We start from the raw sequence: 17,041 nt of genomic DNA on the forward strand, positions 1-17,041 counted from the left end.
CAGCAACTCTTAACGGGTCAACCTGACAAAATACTAAAGTATCCCTCAAAACATAATATTTAAGAATGATATCACCAAATGATTTAGGATAATCATCGAACGCCTGAAATGCTAACAAATCATTTACCGGAAAATCATATCAAAAGTGACATCAACTTCTTCATTTGCTTTCTTGAAAACTTCTGAAGGGTCAATATATTTACCACATACTGAGTTATCATATTTTTGAACATTATTATATAACGAATGAACAAACTTTTTAACTTTCCTTTCTGATTTTGGTTTATATGTTGCAAATGCGAAAGATTCACGGGCGCAATCCATCTGAAGATAACCGGCATCACCTCTTTCGGTTTCTACTTCTAATTGTTTAAAGCTTTGATTTGATGATTTGTAACCACAACGAATAAACGCATGCATTTAAAAGCGGCATCACATGTGAAAGCTTTATTTGAAACTAGAGTTGCTTTAACTTTGCGTTTAATATATGTGTCACCTAATTGGTTCACATCATGAGCAGGGTTTGTAATTCTTAAATGAGTTTGTTTATCATCAAAATATGGAGCATCAGAGTCATAGCATGAACTTTCAAGTTCTCTATAATATCTTCTACCGTCATTCTTTGCGAATATTTCATTTATCTTTTTCGAATGAATGAAATACATTTCCATTAATCGGTTTAGTTTGGCACCAAATAGTTAGTCGTCATTTATTAATAAATAAAAATCAAAATTAAAAGATGAAAATGAATTTTTAATTTTAATGAAATAATCAACTATGGCTGCAGGTATATTTAAGAAACTGTGGAATAAAGTAAAAAGAGGAGCGAGTAAAGTTTGGGAAACATTGAAGAAGGGGGCAAATTGGATATTTAAGAATAAAGAAGCAATTAGTGACGTTGCTGAATCAATAACACCAAAAGCTGCCCCAATAAGAGAAGTTTTAAATAAAGGAGAAAAAGTTTATCAAAGACTACAACCGATACTAAGATAAAAATAATTTTAAGCCGCTAAGTGGCGAGATGATCCATAGGATCTCATATTTATTTTTCCACTATCTACCTCCTATTTTATTAAGTATTCCTTCAGCTATTCCACCAATTGCGTTACCTGCTTGTGCCCATCGCCGGATTACCTGCTTTAGTACCTAATACCCCACCTATGATAGTTCCTGCCGTTTTCGCTACTGGTGCCAAAAAGTTTGCAATGGGTTTAATAATCTTTTTATGAACCCAACCCGCAGCTTTCTTAATTCCATCCCATAATTTTTTAAAGAATCCTGCCGCCATTTCTGATTTAATATTAATTAAAAAAATATATTTCATCACTTATATTCTAATTTTTATTTAATGATAAATGAAACCGATTTTAAAAATAAATGAAACAGAGGAGGAAGAAATAAATGAAAGTGAAGATGTTCAACAAAAAATAAACGTTGTTAAACCAATTACTGAAATAAAAATTTTTTCATCTGTTGAAGAATTTAATGACTATTATGCTAATAATAAAAAATTATTTGAAGAATTGACAACGTGTAAATTGAATAAAATGTTTAAAGTTGATGGATTCAAAATTTCAAAAATAAAAGGAGTGGTTAGTTTGAAATCTATTCCTCAATCAAGAATCACCTCATTAATGAAAATTGATGATTTAACAAAAAGAATAGAAGAGATTGAAGAAAGAATGAATCAAATAATTGATTTCATAAATTCAAATAATCATTAGTTTCTTAAAGTTCAATGTTGAACTCATCAAATTCATCTTCATCATTACCATTACCTTTAGCGAGTTTATTTACTCTTTCAACTTTATCTTTTGATAGTCTATCGTTTAATTTTTTCTGAAGTTTTTCGTTACCAAGTTCTAAAATTTTACACGGATGATATTTAAACCCGTTAAATTCTTTTTCCTCAATTTTAATCATTAATCTACAAAGAACTTTAGTGAGGTGGTTTTGTTGTTTAAACCATTTATCCTTAATATTTGTTATAAATTCAATATCCGGAATTAATTCCCAAATTTTTGAATTTTCGATTAATTTACCATCAAATGCAAAAGCAATAGGTTTAATATTAAACTTACCTTTATAAAATAAACTTTGTATGCAATCATCAAAATAAACGTCTACTTGTTTAACCTGGGTGAGAATTGGTGAAAGTTTATCCATTAATTGATTCACAGTCACGAATTTTGATTCACTCATTTCTTACGAATTAAAAAAATAAATTATTCAAAAATGTAAGACATGAATTTTTAAAGTTTATCTTTATCTTTACACCTTTCATCACTTCCAATATATTTATATCTCAGTTTTGATTTAGCATTTTCATATTCATTAGCGTTTAATAATTCACAGTCTTCCTTTTTAAATTGATGTTTAAGATATTCAGGATTTAATACTCTACGTTTATATGCTCCTAACTTAGTTCTAAAGGTTTTTCTACAAAATTTAGGAATTCCATCCTCTTTAATGTCATCAATGATTTCCATTTCATTATTTTCAATTTCTTCTTCTCGTTTATGAGGTCTTTGATTATGACTCCATTGATTCCATGAAATTAAATATTCTTTATCATTATATTTATACCTCATTAGCTTATTTTGGCTTTCATATTCATTTAATAATTCACAATCTTCATTTTTAAATTGAAGTTTAACCCATTCAGGATTTAAACAATGTTTAATTAATCGCGGAATATCTGACATCATCTATATATAGCTTCTTTTATAAAAGATAAAAAAATAAATTATTTTAAAATTAATGTTAATTTTTTAATGATTTATAAATAAATATATTTTAATGCATCGTCTATATATAGATGTAACAAAAAAAGTCACTAAACCCGTCATATCCTACTACTGTCCAGCATTTCGAAGTTAATTATGAGATTTTTATATATTTAATTGATGTATAAGTATGTTATTATAAGCAGCTATCAATGAAGTATGATTTCAAACTAAAGAATATTTTCAAATCTTTGACGATTATACAGCTTCGCTGCGCGCCGATATAAGCTGATAAAAGTGACAAAATCGGGTTTATAAACGGCATCACAAAATGATTCTTTATTTACTTGGTTTTAGACGCATCAGATCTTATATTTCCTATGCTTCAACAGACTCATATACATCCTATAATTCGAGCTCTAACTATTCTACGCTTCAAAAAGGTAATGTTTCCGATTGCCCTTGTATGGTTAACAATTATACGTGTATTCCTGATTGTTGCTGTGCTCCAAAATGCTCATATTTCTATAATGAAAACTATACAAAATGCTATCCAGCTCCTACAGCTGATTTAGTAACAATGTGTTCATCAGTTTCAAAGGATCAAGTCGGTACTGTTTCAGATTGGTTATCACGTGTTATCTTCTGCGTATATAGAGAAAACAATCCACTTACGTCTCGAGGTATAACTTATGAAGTTCCAAATGCAGATTATGAAAATGATGCCCTCAATAATACAATAGCAAGTTTAATAACAAGTTCGTCAACCTCTTATAATTATTTAACAGAAAGCGATGCACTTACTGTCACAGGAGCAAATAAAACAAATAGAGGATATCTTTTTGGCCAGAATGTGTTGTTATCTGATGGTACCAATTTCCAATTTAACTCTACATCTGATAATTTTAATATTGGAGTTGAATTTGGTATGAATCTTAACTTTGAATTTGATATAACAAACGGAACTCTTCCAAACTCATCCATAGCAATGCTTTCTAGCGCACAAACTACTTCATTGCGTATAGCACCTAATGTTTCTGATACAATTAACATAGTTGTCGATAATTCAAATATTGAACAGACAAAATTCCTCGGTTTATCACTTTCAATCTTTTACAAAGTAGTCGGATACAAAGAAGCTCCCCAATACATTCTTTCTTCTGCAACAATAAATACAACAACAACAGACTACCCAGAAGGACAACATGCTGGCAGTATTAATGGTACACATGTTGTTGGCTATATTGGCTTCTACGAACTTCCTAACAGCGAAAATTTGTTGCAACAATCAGACGATGCTGATGAAAACTCATGGCTTCCATTTAATTGGAGAGGTGTCAACCTTAATTAAGCAATTATGGCTTTTTGTATTCATGTTATTTGTATTATTTATTTTGTATTTGTAAATAAAAATTTGTAAATATAAAAAAATGTTAAAAATTGTTATTTTCTTGGATATAACAAGCTGTTGATGCATAATATAATGGTCTGATACATGCATGTAGTAGTAGTATATGAAGCGGGTTGTGTGACTTTTTTTGTAAACGTAAGAATTCATACAATATTGAACGATTTTGTATCATTTTTTTTAACATATGAAGTAAAAAATGTATGATTCTTACGGTTTTTTATTCTTACGTTTTTGAATAAATCAAGATTTAAAAAATTAACTTCTTACGTAAAATTAAAACTAAGTTAAATTTATTTTTTTATTTTTTTAATTCGTAAGAAAATGAGTATAACAACTAATTCATTGAAATCTTTAAAGTTCACTAATTCAGAATTAGAAAATATTTTAGAAAATTTTGGAGACGGTTCTTATCCAACATATATGCAGAATGTGAAAGAGTTTTCCAGATTGTTGAATGAATTTAAATATAACGGACCAATTACTAAAAAGGCTATAATGAGATATTTATATCCCAAAAAAGTTGAAAAACAGGAGAATATTCCTCTTTATGGTCCGGAGGACCTGGGCTCAGCGAGCCTTGAAACACCTCCTGAATATTTTGAAGAAAAAATTAAACAAGATGAATATTATAACGATGAGATTGAGAAATTGGAACAATTAAGAAATGAAATAGATGAAAGAATTAGTGAATTGAGAAATGCTGAGAATGAAGTAGAGGGTTTAATGAATATCCCAGCTTCAGAATCAGAAGTTCAAAAATCACATGAGGAAAGATATAAAAATTACTTTTTGGAATCTACTAAAAATTTATTAGATGGTGATATTGACGAAACACTTTCAGAAGAAGGCACAAAATTTATTCATAAACATAAGCTTCAGTTTATTGACGATGGAGATTATCCATGTATATTACTTTCACCTCCTCTTGATTCTGAAAAATTCAAAAAAGCACTGAAAAATGTAACATATGCAACAAATACGATTAAGAAAGAAGACCATGATATTTACACAAATTATTATTTAAATAAATGTACAGGTGTTGATCAAGTTTTTGATTTGTTCGATAAAATATCAAAAGAAACAATTGGTACATATAAAATTTTATGCGATTGTGGTTTCATTATTGAAGATACCAATAATGTTTCATATGAAAGAACAGCACCGAAGGAAGACGAAGTTGAAAGGTCTATACCATTCGTTATTAAGAACATAAAAGATATGAAAACTTATAAACATTATATTTATTCATTTATTTCAGAAAAAATGGAAGCAACCCATAAAACATCTTCTCATCATTTTATAGCTATTCATACATTCCTTTTCAAAGTTGTGAAATTAAATAAGACAGGAATTAGATTTAATGTATCAGGGTATGCATTCTTGAGTAAATTAAAATGCATTCGTCACGTCGCAGATGATAAAAATTTATGTGTTCTTAATTCATTTTATGGACTTTAGCCCTGGACTCTCTGAGTCTCGGACTTTAAAAAAAATAAACTTTATTTTTATTTATTTTTTAATTTTTATTCTTACATAAATGAACAAAAATGGAACAGCTAAAATGAATGATAATCAAATAAGAGCCGAAGGTAGAAGGTTATTTAAACGCTTCTATAACATTCCTGATGGTGTTAATCCTAAAACTCGTAGAAGTTATTTAAATGAAGCCATAGATGCATATGAAGGATTTGACATTTCATCAGAAAGTGAGAGGTTAGCAAGAATGTTAAACGTTAATATTGATTTTTATTATTGTGACCCTCAACCAGAAGACGTAGACATTAACAAGGTAGACTTTCCATTAGTGGATTCAATAATGATAGATCCAGAATTTAAAACAGTAAATATTTTATTAACACAGAGTCCATGTGGAAAACTTCACGCTAGAATAACAGACGTTGAAGCACTCACAGGATATAAAGTTTGCCCCTTTTGCAAAGAAGAAGTATATTCTATCCGTGATGATCCAGAAAGGAAAAACCAAAGAAGATTTTTAAAACATTGTGAGAAATGTAAAGAAAATAATGGAAGATTAATTCAAGACGTTCAATTGCAAAACACACAACAACCATATGCACCACATATTACGAAACAGAAGATATATCAGTGGTTATTAGCTCACAATTTGCAGGAATATTATCAACCGACAAGATATTATATTACTTTTGACTTCGAAACATTAGAGACTAAAGAAGAATTACAACTTTCTGAGTGTGCAACTTTGAATGCTTACTTAAAACCATTCATGGTATCATCAACGGTTAAATTAAACGATAAAACATATACGAGGAATTTTTGCTTAACTTCGAGTGATTCTTTTATTTCTGATTGGATTAAGTTTTTATTTTCAACCTGTTCATTAGTTGCTAAATCAAATATTGAACAATATGAAGAATTAATGAAGTCGCAAACATTAAATGAAAAACAGAAGGAAGCATTTAAAGAACTTCTAGATGAGGAATTCAATAAAGTGAATATCATAGGTTTTAATTCGGGAAAGTTTGATTTAAATTTAATTCTTCGTGATTTAAACACTGCAAAATGGAAAATAAAATCAATGCTGGGTTCATCTTCACAATTTAAGCAAATCATTGTAAAGAAAACAAACGTTCCATATGAATTGAGATTTATTGACATCAGAAATTATATAGCGGGTGGGACATTAGATCAATTCACTCAAGATTTCGGAAACAATAAAACACGTGTTAAATCCTTTTTCCCTTATCAATTCATCACGTGGGAAAATTACGAAGAAGAATTATATAAAGTGGAACCATTCACTCAAGATTCATTTTATTCAGCATTAACTCAAGAAACTATATCAGATAGTGATTATCAAATATATCTCAATGATGCTAAAAATTTTAAGAATAGATTAGAATATTTTATTCATTATTGCAATAAAGATGTTGAAATTATGATTGACCCAATTGATAAAATTATCGAAGAAACATTTGTTTATAAAATTGACATGCTTCATAATCTTTCTTTATCATCGAATGCATCAATGATTCGTTACGCGTTAGCATATAAGAACTTCAATCCTAACGAAACATATCCAGAAGAAGAAAATGTGGAATCAAGTTTTGAATTAACAAAAAAGTATTGGAAATATAAAATTGAATCATATAAGAAACAAGATGAAAAAGCGGAAAGGGATACTAAAAACAATGTTTCAATGGATGACTATCAATACTATCACGATTTAATCCTTTCATCTAAATGCAAAATGTGTGGTAAAGCGTTTACATATGCAAATAAACCAACATTGGATAGAATAGATAATGAAAAACCACATACCAAAGAAAATTGTCAGTTAATGTGTTGTTATTGCAATGTCGTAAAATCAAATAAAGATGAAGATGTTCAACGTTTAAGAATCAATTTAAGAAATTATGCATTAAAAAATAATTTACCAATGACTTTAGATTCAGTTGAAGCTTATCACATTCTCCGTAATGGAATTACTGGTGGTCTATCAAATGTTCAACATCGTGTTAATCTTAAAGGAATCACGCACATTAATAAACTTTCATATAATCCAGAAACTAAAACTGTATCAAATGAGGACACCACCAACATTATGACTCATTTCGTTGGAGTTGACTTTAATTCATTATATCCTTCATCATTTTCATCTAATCCTCATGATTTCATTCAATATACTGACCATAAAATGTATATGCCGGGAAGATTGAATGGTGTTATCATTTGTGATACAGCAACAAAGAAAGCAAAAGCACTGGGAATAATTAAGAAGAAAAATACTTTATTCGTGGCTGAAGTAAAGGGTCACATTGATGAAAAATACATTAATGATTACATAAACTTTTTACCGATAATAAGAAACTTAGATATTATCACAGATGAAAAAACAATTGGCAGTTTTATGTATAATTACATGAAATCAAACAATCTACCAGTTGACCAGAAACAGAGAAAATTAACTCAGTTAGCATCAACACACAACCAATATCAACCATTTTCTTCTTATTATCTTTGGTATCTAATAGACAGATTTCATTTTATCATTGATGACATTCAATCAATTTTAACATTTACTAAAAACACTTGTTTTAATGAATTTGCGAACAAATTTATGAACGAAAGACAAAAGGCTGAATTAGAAGGAAATAAAGGAAAAAGTTTATTTTGCAAGATTTCACTTAATGGATCATATGGTTACGATGCAATGAATACACAAAATTACGCAAAGACTAAAATAATGAATGCACAGAAGGCACGCGTTGCATGTATGTCAAATAAGTTTAAAAACATAAGAGAAATAGGTGAAGATACATATCAAGTGATGCTCAAAGATAGATTTTATAGATGTGATACATGTTTACAAGAGGCATTCTTCACTTTAGATAATGCTAAATACTGGTATTTGGTTTTCATTTATGATTTTATGTATAAATGCATGGATGTTAATCGTTTTCATTTCATTGAAGGTGATACTGATTCATCTTATTGGGCAATCGCTGGCGACCCAAATCTTCCTAACACTCAAGCATTTCAAGCAATTGTTACCGATAAACAATTTTATGATAAAAACATTTTCAAATTCGCACCTTTTGATTTCTTCTGTTTTGATGAGAAATTTAAACCTAAATTAAAGAATAAAGCTGAAGAAAAAGCACATGAGAAGAAGTTATTGGGTTTAGCAATTGAGAAACAAGGTGATAACATGGTTGCTTTATGTCCTAAGTGTTATACATCATTCAATGGTTCAATTGATGGAAGTGATTTTAAAAAGATTGCACAAAAAATGAAAGGTGTTAGTTTACGACAAAATAAACAATTAACACCTAAAAATTATTTGGATATAATAAATGATAAATTGATATTTGATGGTCAGAATATTAATTACAACTTAAAACGGTCAATGACTCGCTTAACAATCGGTAAGACTGCATTAACAGGAGCACACACTAAGGCTGTATGTTGTGAAAATGGATGTTGTATGCCATTTATTTAATAAAATACCACAGAAGAGACAAAAGGAACCGTTAATGATGGTTTTGATACTATGATTCAAAGAGGTGGGCACCCTTAAAACATTGATTTTATTTTTATATAAATGAATAACACAGATTTAAAAATTTTAATTGATGATTTAGTATTTAATCAAAATTTTCTTAATTATTATGATTTAAAAGCATATCTCCAAAAATATAATAATAATATAATGGGTGATGATATGGAATATTATTATCCATATTATAAAAATGAAATTTTGAAATATCATAATAAAATAATTTCTGAAATTAAAGACAAAATTAAAAATAATGAATATAAAAGGGAAAAACTAAATCACAGCTTAAACAGTTGAAAGATTTCAAAAATAAAGTATTAACAGAAGAAGATATTGATGAATTATATAAATTATATAATCCCGAGCCGCAAAAGCCAAAGGAACAAAAACAAAAGGAACAAAACACCCAGGTCCTTCAGACCATAAATGATGCACAAGCTTTAATTTATGATTCATTAGTTAAACCATATTCAGCCCGACTTTTAAATGAAGATCAACTTTTGGAATTCATCCTTCAACATAAACTCGAAGCGGGAAAGTATATCAAACCTTTATATACAGCATATTTAAAACAAATGAATAAAATACATCCAGAATTAATGAAGGGAGGATTGAATTCCAAAATCAAAGCAGATAAAATTAAACCACTTACAACACCAAAACCTCCAACAGTAGTACCTCCTCCTCCTTCAGTTAATCCTTCATCATTCACTTTATTATATCCATTTCAAACATTTAAGAAGCAAAAAGATTTTAAAAAGGATTTCAAGATATTAAATAAACCAATTGACCCGAAAATTCAACCATTAAAGGAAAAATTTAGTCGACCTTCATTTGCTCCATATCCATATTCATACGAAATCGATCATCTGGAATATTCAAAAGGAAACGTTACTTATTTATTTGCCATTAACATTAACACTAGATATTTATATTGCATTCCGGTGAAAGGGAAAACAGAACAGGAAACAAGAAGAGCTATTCAATACTTACTAGATCATGAAAGAGTAGATAATATCAGGGGTGATGGTGATAAAGGATTTCAGGCAGCTATGGCTCATTATTTCCCACAAATTAATTTTTACTTTTCATCCTCTCCATATACGTTTCATAATAAAATAGTTGATGCGGTAATGAGAACTCTTAGAGATGCGTTAGGGGTTAACGGTCAGATATACTGGGATGGAAATCATGACTCCATCATACAGCAGTTAGTATATTATTACAATAATACATGGCATAGAACTATAAACATGAAACCGGTGGAAATGAAAAATGATATTTCAAAAGAATGGGAATATATTAGAAAGCAAATGGAAAAGTTAAATGATGTTAAACGTGAACAAATTAATTCGGGGCTCATGAATTTTAAACAAGGAAATAAAGTTTTAATTCATCTCGATTATGGAAAAACTGATAAATCAATGACAAAAAGAAGACGAAGATTTGACACAATAGCTGAATTTGTTAGATATATTAACGGCAATGCATTAGTTGAAGTTGACAAGAAATTAATAGAAATTCCGATTTATTTTATTACTCCATTATATTTAAATAATATTTAATTTTTCTATTTCGTAAGAAATGAGTGACAACAAAGCAGTCAAGAGTCCAGACAATGAATATAAAAAGAAACTAAACAGAATTAAATCAAAAATATGCTATTACAAAAAGAAGTCGCAATGCGGTGGGGTTGAAAACAATAAAACTAATGGAACTGAAAACGATAAAGAGAGGAAAGAAATAATCGAAAAATTAGAAACTTACCGTTCAATCATTAAACTGAGTGAAGCAAAAATAAAAGAATTTAATAGAATAAATAAATTGGTTGGAAGAGATGAATTTAATAAAGATGAATTTTTAAACTCTATCCAAATTTAATTTTTATTCCTCTTCGACAACATCTCTCTTTCCATCATTACTGCATAACCACATTTTCTCAATTTTAGTGGTTTGTTATTTTTAACATGTTCTTGCATCATTTTTATCATTTCCTCCCTTGTTATGATTCGTGGTAAATTTTGAGCTTGTGGGGTATTCATTTATGATAAAAATAAAAATTTAAATTATGCCGTTCTAAAGTTTGTGACAACATGACATTTTGACAACATCATGGGTTATTCAATAATTAATTATTTTTGAAGAACTGAAGGGGTCACCAGGTCACCAGGTCACCAGGTCATTTAACTTCTCTGAAAAAATGTGACAACATGACATTTTGACAACATCATGGGTTATTCAATAATTAATTATTTTTGAAGAACTGAAGGGGTCACCAGGTCACCAGGTCACCAGGTCATTTAACTTCTCTGAAAAAATGTGACAACATGACATTTTGACAACATCATGGGTTATTCAATAATTAATTATTTTTGAAGAACTGAAGGGGTCACCAGGTCACCAGGTCACCAGGTCATTTAACTTCTCTGAAAAAATGAGACAACATGACATTTTGACAACATCACAGAGAAGGCAAAAATAAATTCCAGTCATACTTTATAAAGCTTCATTCACAGGTATTTCATCGTCAGTAAATGATTCCTCATTATCGTTTGGTTCAATTTGTTTATATAATCCTTTCATTTCTTCTTTCAAAACATAATACCATGTTTGTTTACCATCTATTTTTCTTTGTTTCCTTTCACATTTATCCTTAATGCTCATTTGAAAGTTTTTGTCTTTCATGTCTGATGGTTTGCAGAATAGAGCATTTTTACACGTCATACCTGCACATAATTCATCATAATGTGTATTTATCCATTCATCTAAAGGATTTGTTGATAACTCGATTAAATCTTGTTTGGCTTCAGTCATCGGTATGATTCGTACATTAAATGATGAAAGGTCATATTGCATAAAATATGTTAAAAGGTTATCATAAAATTCCTTTGTGCATGAATCCATTAAATTCTTGAAGTAATCAAATTGACCCTTGAATTTACCATTAACCTTAAAACTACGTATCTTCTGTCTCCAACTTCAATTTTGACAGGGTAGACGTTGTTAGTTACGAAAATGAAGTTTGCAACGTTCTGTGCTTTCTTCTGGGTTGATTCTTTTCATTAATTCTAATCTCATTATCCGTAATAATTGATTTCAAAGCGTTGAAGTTTGCGAGTCTGTCTTCACCTACATTCTTGAGTTCATTAAGTACAAGAAACATTTTATTTCAACACTGAGTTGAAATTACCCGTTAGCTCACTTATTTCAGTAATGTTTTTACATGAATAACCAGCGAGAAGTTCAGAAATAATGTCCGTGAATCTGTTTTTACCTGTTCCCTGAAGTCCTTTCAAAATAATTGCTGTTTCATTCTTGATTCCAGGATGTTGAATCATTGATGCAATCCAGCCGAGAAGGTATTTATACACTTCATCGTTATTATCACAAATGACTTCTTTAATGAAATTCATAAACATCTCAATTTTTGAGTAATCTGGTTTTCGAGAATGTTGTATTTATAACCCTGAAACGTTGAGAAAACATCTGGAGAATCAGATTTAAAGCAAACACCCTTAACGGTTAATGAAGACAATTGATTTAGTAGTACATCCCATGCTGTTATGGTTTTACCTTCTTCTTTAAATAATTTAATCATTTTGAGTGACTCTTTCATGTTTGACTGAAGAACAAATGATATTTGATTCATTTTGTCGTGTATGTTGTAATCTTTCTGAATGAAATATTTGTTTCCACAATCTACAAAACGAATTACACGTGATAAATCCTCAATTACTTCAGAACTGTTTTTATACTGATGATTTTCAGCCTTGCGTCTAATATCTGTTATCAAAAACGAGTCATCAAGTTTGATATCAAATGTTATTTTTGGCTTACGTAATAAAGGCAAAACGTATTCATCATAATATTCCTTTTGATAAAGTTTTAGAATCTTCACTAAAACAAATGGAGAAGTCATTAAATGTGCATATCTACTACGTGCTTTTTCAAAATTACTTTTTGCATTTTCAGTTAAATTGCAGAAATTATAAACGTTATCGTATGCTTCATTAATTAAATGATTAGGTAACGAATTAATAGCTTGAAACAGTGTGAATAATGTAACTTCTTTTTCTAAATTCATGTTTCCACCGTCATTATGTACTTCAAAATCACAGATGCCATCAACTATGCTCTGGGCAAGTTTATCGTCAATGTTTACATCTTTGTTTTCATTCATTATACTCTTTATTTCTTCGTTCTTCTGTTCAACTCTTACCTTAATATTCAAATCATTTAATATATCATTCACTGTTCTAGTTAATGTTGAATCATAACTTCCACGAATGAATGAGTATGTATTGATTGGTTCTGTTGCATTCTTTCGAACTCTTGAATCAGCCATAACCACTAATGAACGCTTTGAATCATCAATAGAAGTCATTATGTCAATATCATAATCATTGCAGGAATAACATTTAATCATTCTGTTCGAAACTGCATAGAAGAAATTAGTGTTGCAATAAATGTGAAGACCTCCTGAAGCGGTTTTAACGATAACATCTTTATCCGAAAGTTTTGATAAAATATCTTTTCTAACTGTTTCTTTAAGTTCATCATTGTACGATTTATTGATATCAACATCTATAATCGTTAAATTTGAAATTTTATTTACTAATAAAGCTGTACCAGTTTTCCTTCCTCTTCCTCCATCATGTTTGAGGTAGTTATGTAAATCAATCTTGTTTTCACCAATTCTTTCGTTGAGGGTTTTAGTTTCTGCCACAACTAATTCCTCAGCTAATGAATCAATAACTTTTTCATCAGAAACGATAAAGTTGCTGTTGTTGTTTGTTGCTGTCATTTATATAGGAATAAAAAAATAAAAATAATTTTAAAACTAACTTTATTTTTGGACTGCATCAAATTTTCGTAAATGTTGTCAAAATGTCATGTTGTCTCATTTTTTCAGAGAAGTTAAATGACCTGGTGACCTGGTGACCTGGTGACCCCTTCAGTTCTTCAAAAATAAGTCATAACTGCCTTCCTCCTGTGATGTTCAAAATGTCATGTTGTCTCATTTTTTCAGAGAAGTTAAATGACCTGGTGACCTGGTGACCTGGTGACCCCTTCAGTTCTTCAAAAATAAGTCATAACTGCCTTCCTCCTGTGATGTTGTCAAAATGTCATGTTGTCTCATTTTTTCAGAGAAGTTAAATGACCTGGTGACCTGGTGACCTGGTGACCCCTTCAGTTCTTCAAAAATAAGTCATAACTGCCTTCCTCCTGTGATGTTGTCAAAATGTCATGTTGTCTCATTTTTTCAGAGAAGTTAAATGACCTGGTGACCTGGTGACCCCTTCAGTTCTTCAAAAATAAGTCATAGCTGCCTTCCTCCTGTGATGTTGTCAAAATGTCATGTTGTCTCATTTTTTCAGAGAAGTTAAATGACCTGGTGACCTGGTGACCTGGTGACCCCTTCAGTTCTTCAAAAATAAGTCATAACTGCCTTCCTCCTGTGATGTTGTCAAAATGTCATGTTGTCTCATTTTTTCAGAGAAGTTAAATGACCTGGTGACCTGGTGACCTGGTGACCCCTTCAGTTCTTCAAAAATAAGTCATAACTGCCTTCCTCCTGTGATGTTGTCAAAATGTCATGTTGTCTCATTTTTTCAGAGAAGTTAAATGACCTGGTGACCTGGTGACCTGGTGACCCCTTCAGTTCTTCAAAAATAATTAATTATTGAATAACCTGAAAACATTAACATTAACATAAACATTAACATAAACATTAACGTAACCATTAACGTAAACATTAACGATAAAATATATTTCTGCAGTTCATCCATTACTTCATTACCTAATTAATTACAGACATAAAATATATTTAGTTCATTCAATAAATGCGGTACCATGCGAATACAGTCATAAATGGTGGCATATAATCTTCACCCAAGCCTGTTGGATTTGTTGTGAAAGTATGTGAATGATTTCCTCCTGGTTCAGTTGGTCGAAAAGTCTTTTTTGCCGAATGGTTATAATCTGGAGATAAAACGTCATTGCCAGCATAATATTCTGAGTTGTATAATGGATGGTCTCTTAATGAGTGGCTATGGTCGCCAGAAAAGTTTGTAGTTCCCGTATGAGTGTGCGGTGGAAGGTTTGCTTCTTTAATTTTCTTCGAACCTCCTGTTTCCTTTGAAGAGTTTGCACAATACAAAAACCTGTCAACTATTTGTTCCCATGCACCAACACCAAACATTACTTGAGGACCTCTTGCATCCATAGATGTATAAATAGAACCTACTGGGTTCATTAAATCAAACATATGAGATATTATAGGATTGTCTCTTTTGAACTTAAAATATAGTGCAACTATTTCAGGTTTCTTCTGGTTTGTGTCAGAATATTTTTTATAATATAATCTTATGTTTTCAGGGTGGTAAAATCTTGACTATAATATTTATTTCTGTCATCTATATAATAATATACTATTCTCGTTTTTTCTATTGCATTATATCTTTTATATCTATAATAATCTAAATATAATGTTTGCTTTTGTTCATCTGCATGTAGTGTTCCTTCGTCATCTACATAGTCATAATAATATGGTGCTGGAGCTGGGTCAGGCAATGTCATATCTGCCATTTCATAAACTCTTAAATATTTCTTTTGTTCGTCTCCATATAAGTTTAAGTAGCAGTTGTTGTCTAATGGAACTTTAACTTGTGTCATCATTCTTTTTATAACTTACATACATTTCATTGTTATTTTTCGGAATGAGTTTCCACCGTATACCATTTTTTAAGGAGTGTACAAACTGCCATCTAAAATATTTATTTTCTTCATTGACAGAAAAGTCGCCAACAATAGTTTCAATATTTTTTGTTCCTATCAAACTTTGGTATATTTCGTTAACATATTCCTTATCTGCCTTCTTCCCTAACTCATCGTTAACATATTCCTTATCTGCCTTCTTCTCTAACTCATCGTTAACATATGTTTTATCTGCTTTAAGGTCTAAACATCCTGAAACCCATCCTGTATCAGCTTTAGTTTTTAAAATCTTTGATGTCCATTCATGATACCATTCAACCATTTCTTTAATTTCATTATCTTTTTCATCCACATATTCCTTATCTGTCCTCTTCTTTAACTCACTATCCACATATTCCTTATCTGCTTCTTCATTATGTCATTTAGGAAACCCTTTATGAATTCCTCATTTAAATTAAATCTTCCAATCTTCAAAACTTTAGGAAATGCATTTAATGCGTAATATCTCTGTTCTTCTGGTGGAATTGATGTTATATCATCCGTTATACCTTTAATTTTAGAATTCATAAATAAAATTTCTTTTATATTTGATATCACCGCACCACCTTTGCAAACGAATTCGAAATGGTCATTTTTCAATACTATCTCCAAATCTCCATATTTCAACCTTTGCGTTTGTTCTGCCGTCTTTGAATTATATGCATATATGGCGTATGTAATGGTCTGAGGGACCTGGGTGCTTTGTGCCTTAAGTTGTTGTGGTTGCTGTTGTTTAATCATTTATTATGATTTAAAAATAAATATTTAATCCGTTATCTCATCACCTATTTTTTCTATTTGAAATTGCCATAATATTTCATTCATGAATTCTAAATCACAATCAAATAGGTCAGTTACTCTAAATTTAATATTTGATAAATCTTTTGAATGAAGAATAAATGAATTCCCGGATAATTGAAACGGATATGATAAAGAAAATATGTTTAAGTTGATGGATAAAATGTTTTGTATTGATGGGTAAGAGTTAGGGTCTAATGTTTGATGTGAAAATCTCATTGGGGTATTAACTTTATCACATTTGATTAAAATGAAATTGGAACCAGTGTCAGAATACAAAACATCCCCAACATCTTTTTCAAAATTTAATAT

General features: G+C 30.1%; 8 protein-coding genes and 2 pseudogenes across 10 annotated transcripts, besides 1 other annotated feature; 7 read left to right on the top strand and 3 right to left on the bottom strand.

Annotated features, from left to right (window-relative positions):
• Nucleotides 1–777: 777 nt before the first annotated feature.
• On the top strand, nt 778–993 carry TVAGG3_0506960 (uncharacterized protein; the record flags this gene model as incomplete). Its single annotated transcript, XM_051236815.1, has 1 exon — nt 778–993. One exon carries the CDS (start codon nt 778–780, stop codon nt 991–993), a length of 216 nt encoding a protein of 71 aa, XP_051094639.1.
• A 2,049-nt stretch (nt 994–3,042) lies between these two features.
• Nucleotides 3,043–4,275, top strand: TVAGG3_0506970 (uncharacterized protein; the record flags this gene model as incomplete). Its single annotated transcript, XM_001324922.1, has 1 exon — nt 3,307–4,077. The coding sequence occupies one exon, from the start codon at nt 3,307–3,309 to the stop codon at nt 4,075–4,077; it is 771 nt and encodes a 256-aa protein (XP_001324957.1).
• A 107-nt stretch (nt 4,276–4,382) lies between these two features.
• Nucleotides 4,383–17,041: part of a mobile genetic element that runs on past the window's edge.
• Nucleotides 4,459–5,595, top strand: TVAGG3_0506990 (uncharacterized protein; the record flags this gene model as incomplete). The annotated part of the gene is made up of 1 exon (XM_051236816.1): nt 4,459–5,595. The coding sequence occupies one exon, from the start codon at nt 4,459–4,461 to the stop codon at nt 5,593–5,595; it is 1,137 nt and encodes a 378-aa protein (XP_051094640.1).
• On the top strand, nt 5,675–7,086 carry TVAGG3_0507000 (DNA/RNA polymerase superfamily; the record flags this gene model as incomplete). Its single annotated transcript, XM_051236817.1, has 1 exon — nt 5,675–7,086. A coding segment is annotated over one exon (1,412 nt), but the record flags the coding sequence as incomplete, so codon positions are not given.
• Nucleotides 7,556–8,530, top strand: TVAGG3_0507010 (DNA/RNA polymerases family; the record flags this gene model as incomplete). The annotated part of the gene is made up of 1 exon (XM_051236818.1): nt 7,556–8,530. A coding segment is annotated over one exon (975 nt), but the record flags the coding sequence as incomplete, so codon positions are not given.
• Nucleotides 10,309–10,740, top strand: TVAGG3_0507020 (uncharacterized protein; the record flags this gene model as incomplete). The annotated part of the gene is made up of 1 exon (XM_051236819.1): nt 10,309–10,740. The coding sequence occupies one exon, from the start codon at nt 10,309–10,311 to the stop codon at nt 10,738–10,740; it is 432 nt and encodes a 143-aa protein (XP_051094643.1).
• Nucleotides 10,760–11,056, top strand: TVAGG3_0507030 (uncharacterized protein; the record flags this gene model as incomplete). Its single annotated transcript, XM_051236820.1, has 1 exon — nt 10,760–11,056. The coding sequence occupies one exon, from the start codon at nt 10,760–10,762 to the stop codon at nt 11,054–11,056; it is 297 nt and encodes a 98-aa protein (XP_051094644.1).
• On the bottom strand, nt 12,450–13,520 carry TVAGG3_0507040 (annotated as a pseudogene). The gene has a single exon. A coding segment is annotated over exon 1 (1,071 nt).
• TVAGG3_0507050 (keratin-associated protein family) lies at nt 15,012–15,431 on the bottom strand (the record flags this gene model as incomplete). The annotated part of the gene is made up of 1 exon (XM_051236821.1): nt 15,012–15,431. The coding sequence occupies one exon, from the start codon at nt 15,429–15,431 to the stop codon at nt 15,012–15,014; it is 420 nt and encodes a 139-aa protein (XP_051094645.1).
• TVAGG3_0507060 lies at nt 15,608–16,672 on the bottom strand (annotated as a pseudogene). Its single transcript has one exon. A coding segment is annotated over exon 1 (1,065 nt).

Source organism: Trichomonas vaginalis, chromosome II (assembly GCF_026262505.1).
Source record: "Trichomonas vaginalis G3 chromosome II, whole genome shotgun sequence".
NCBI classification, from domain to species: Eukaryota; Parabasalia; order Trichomonadida; family Trichomonadidae; genus Trichomonas; species Trichomonas vaginalis.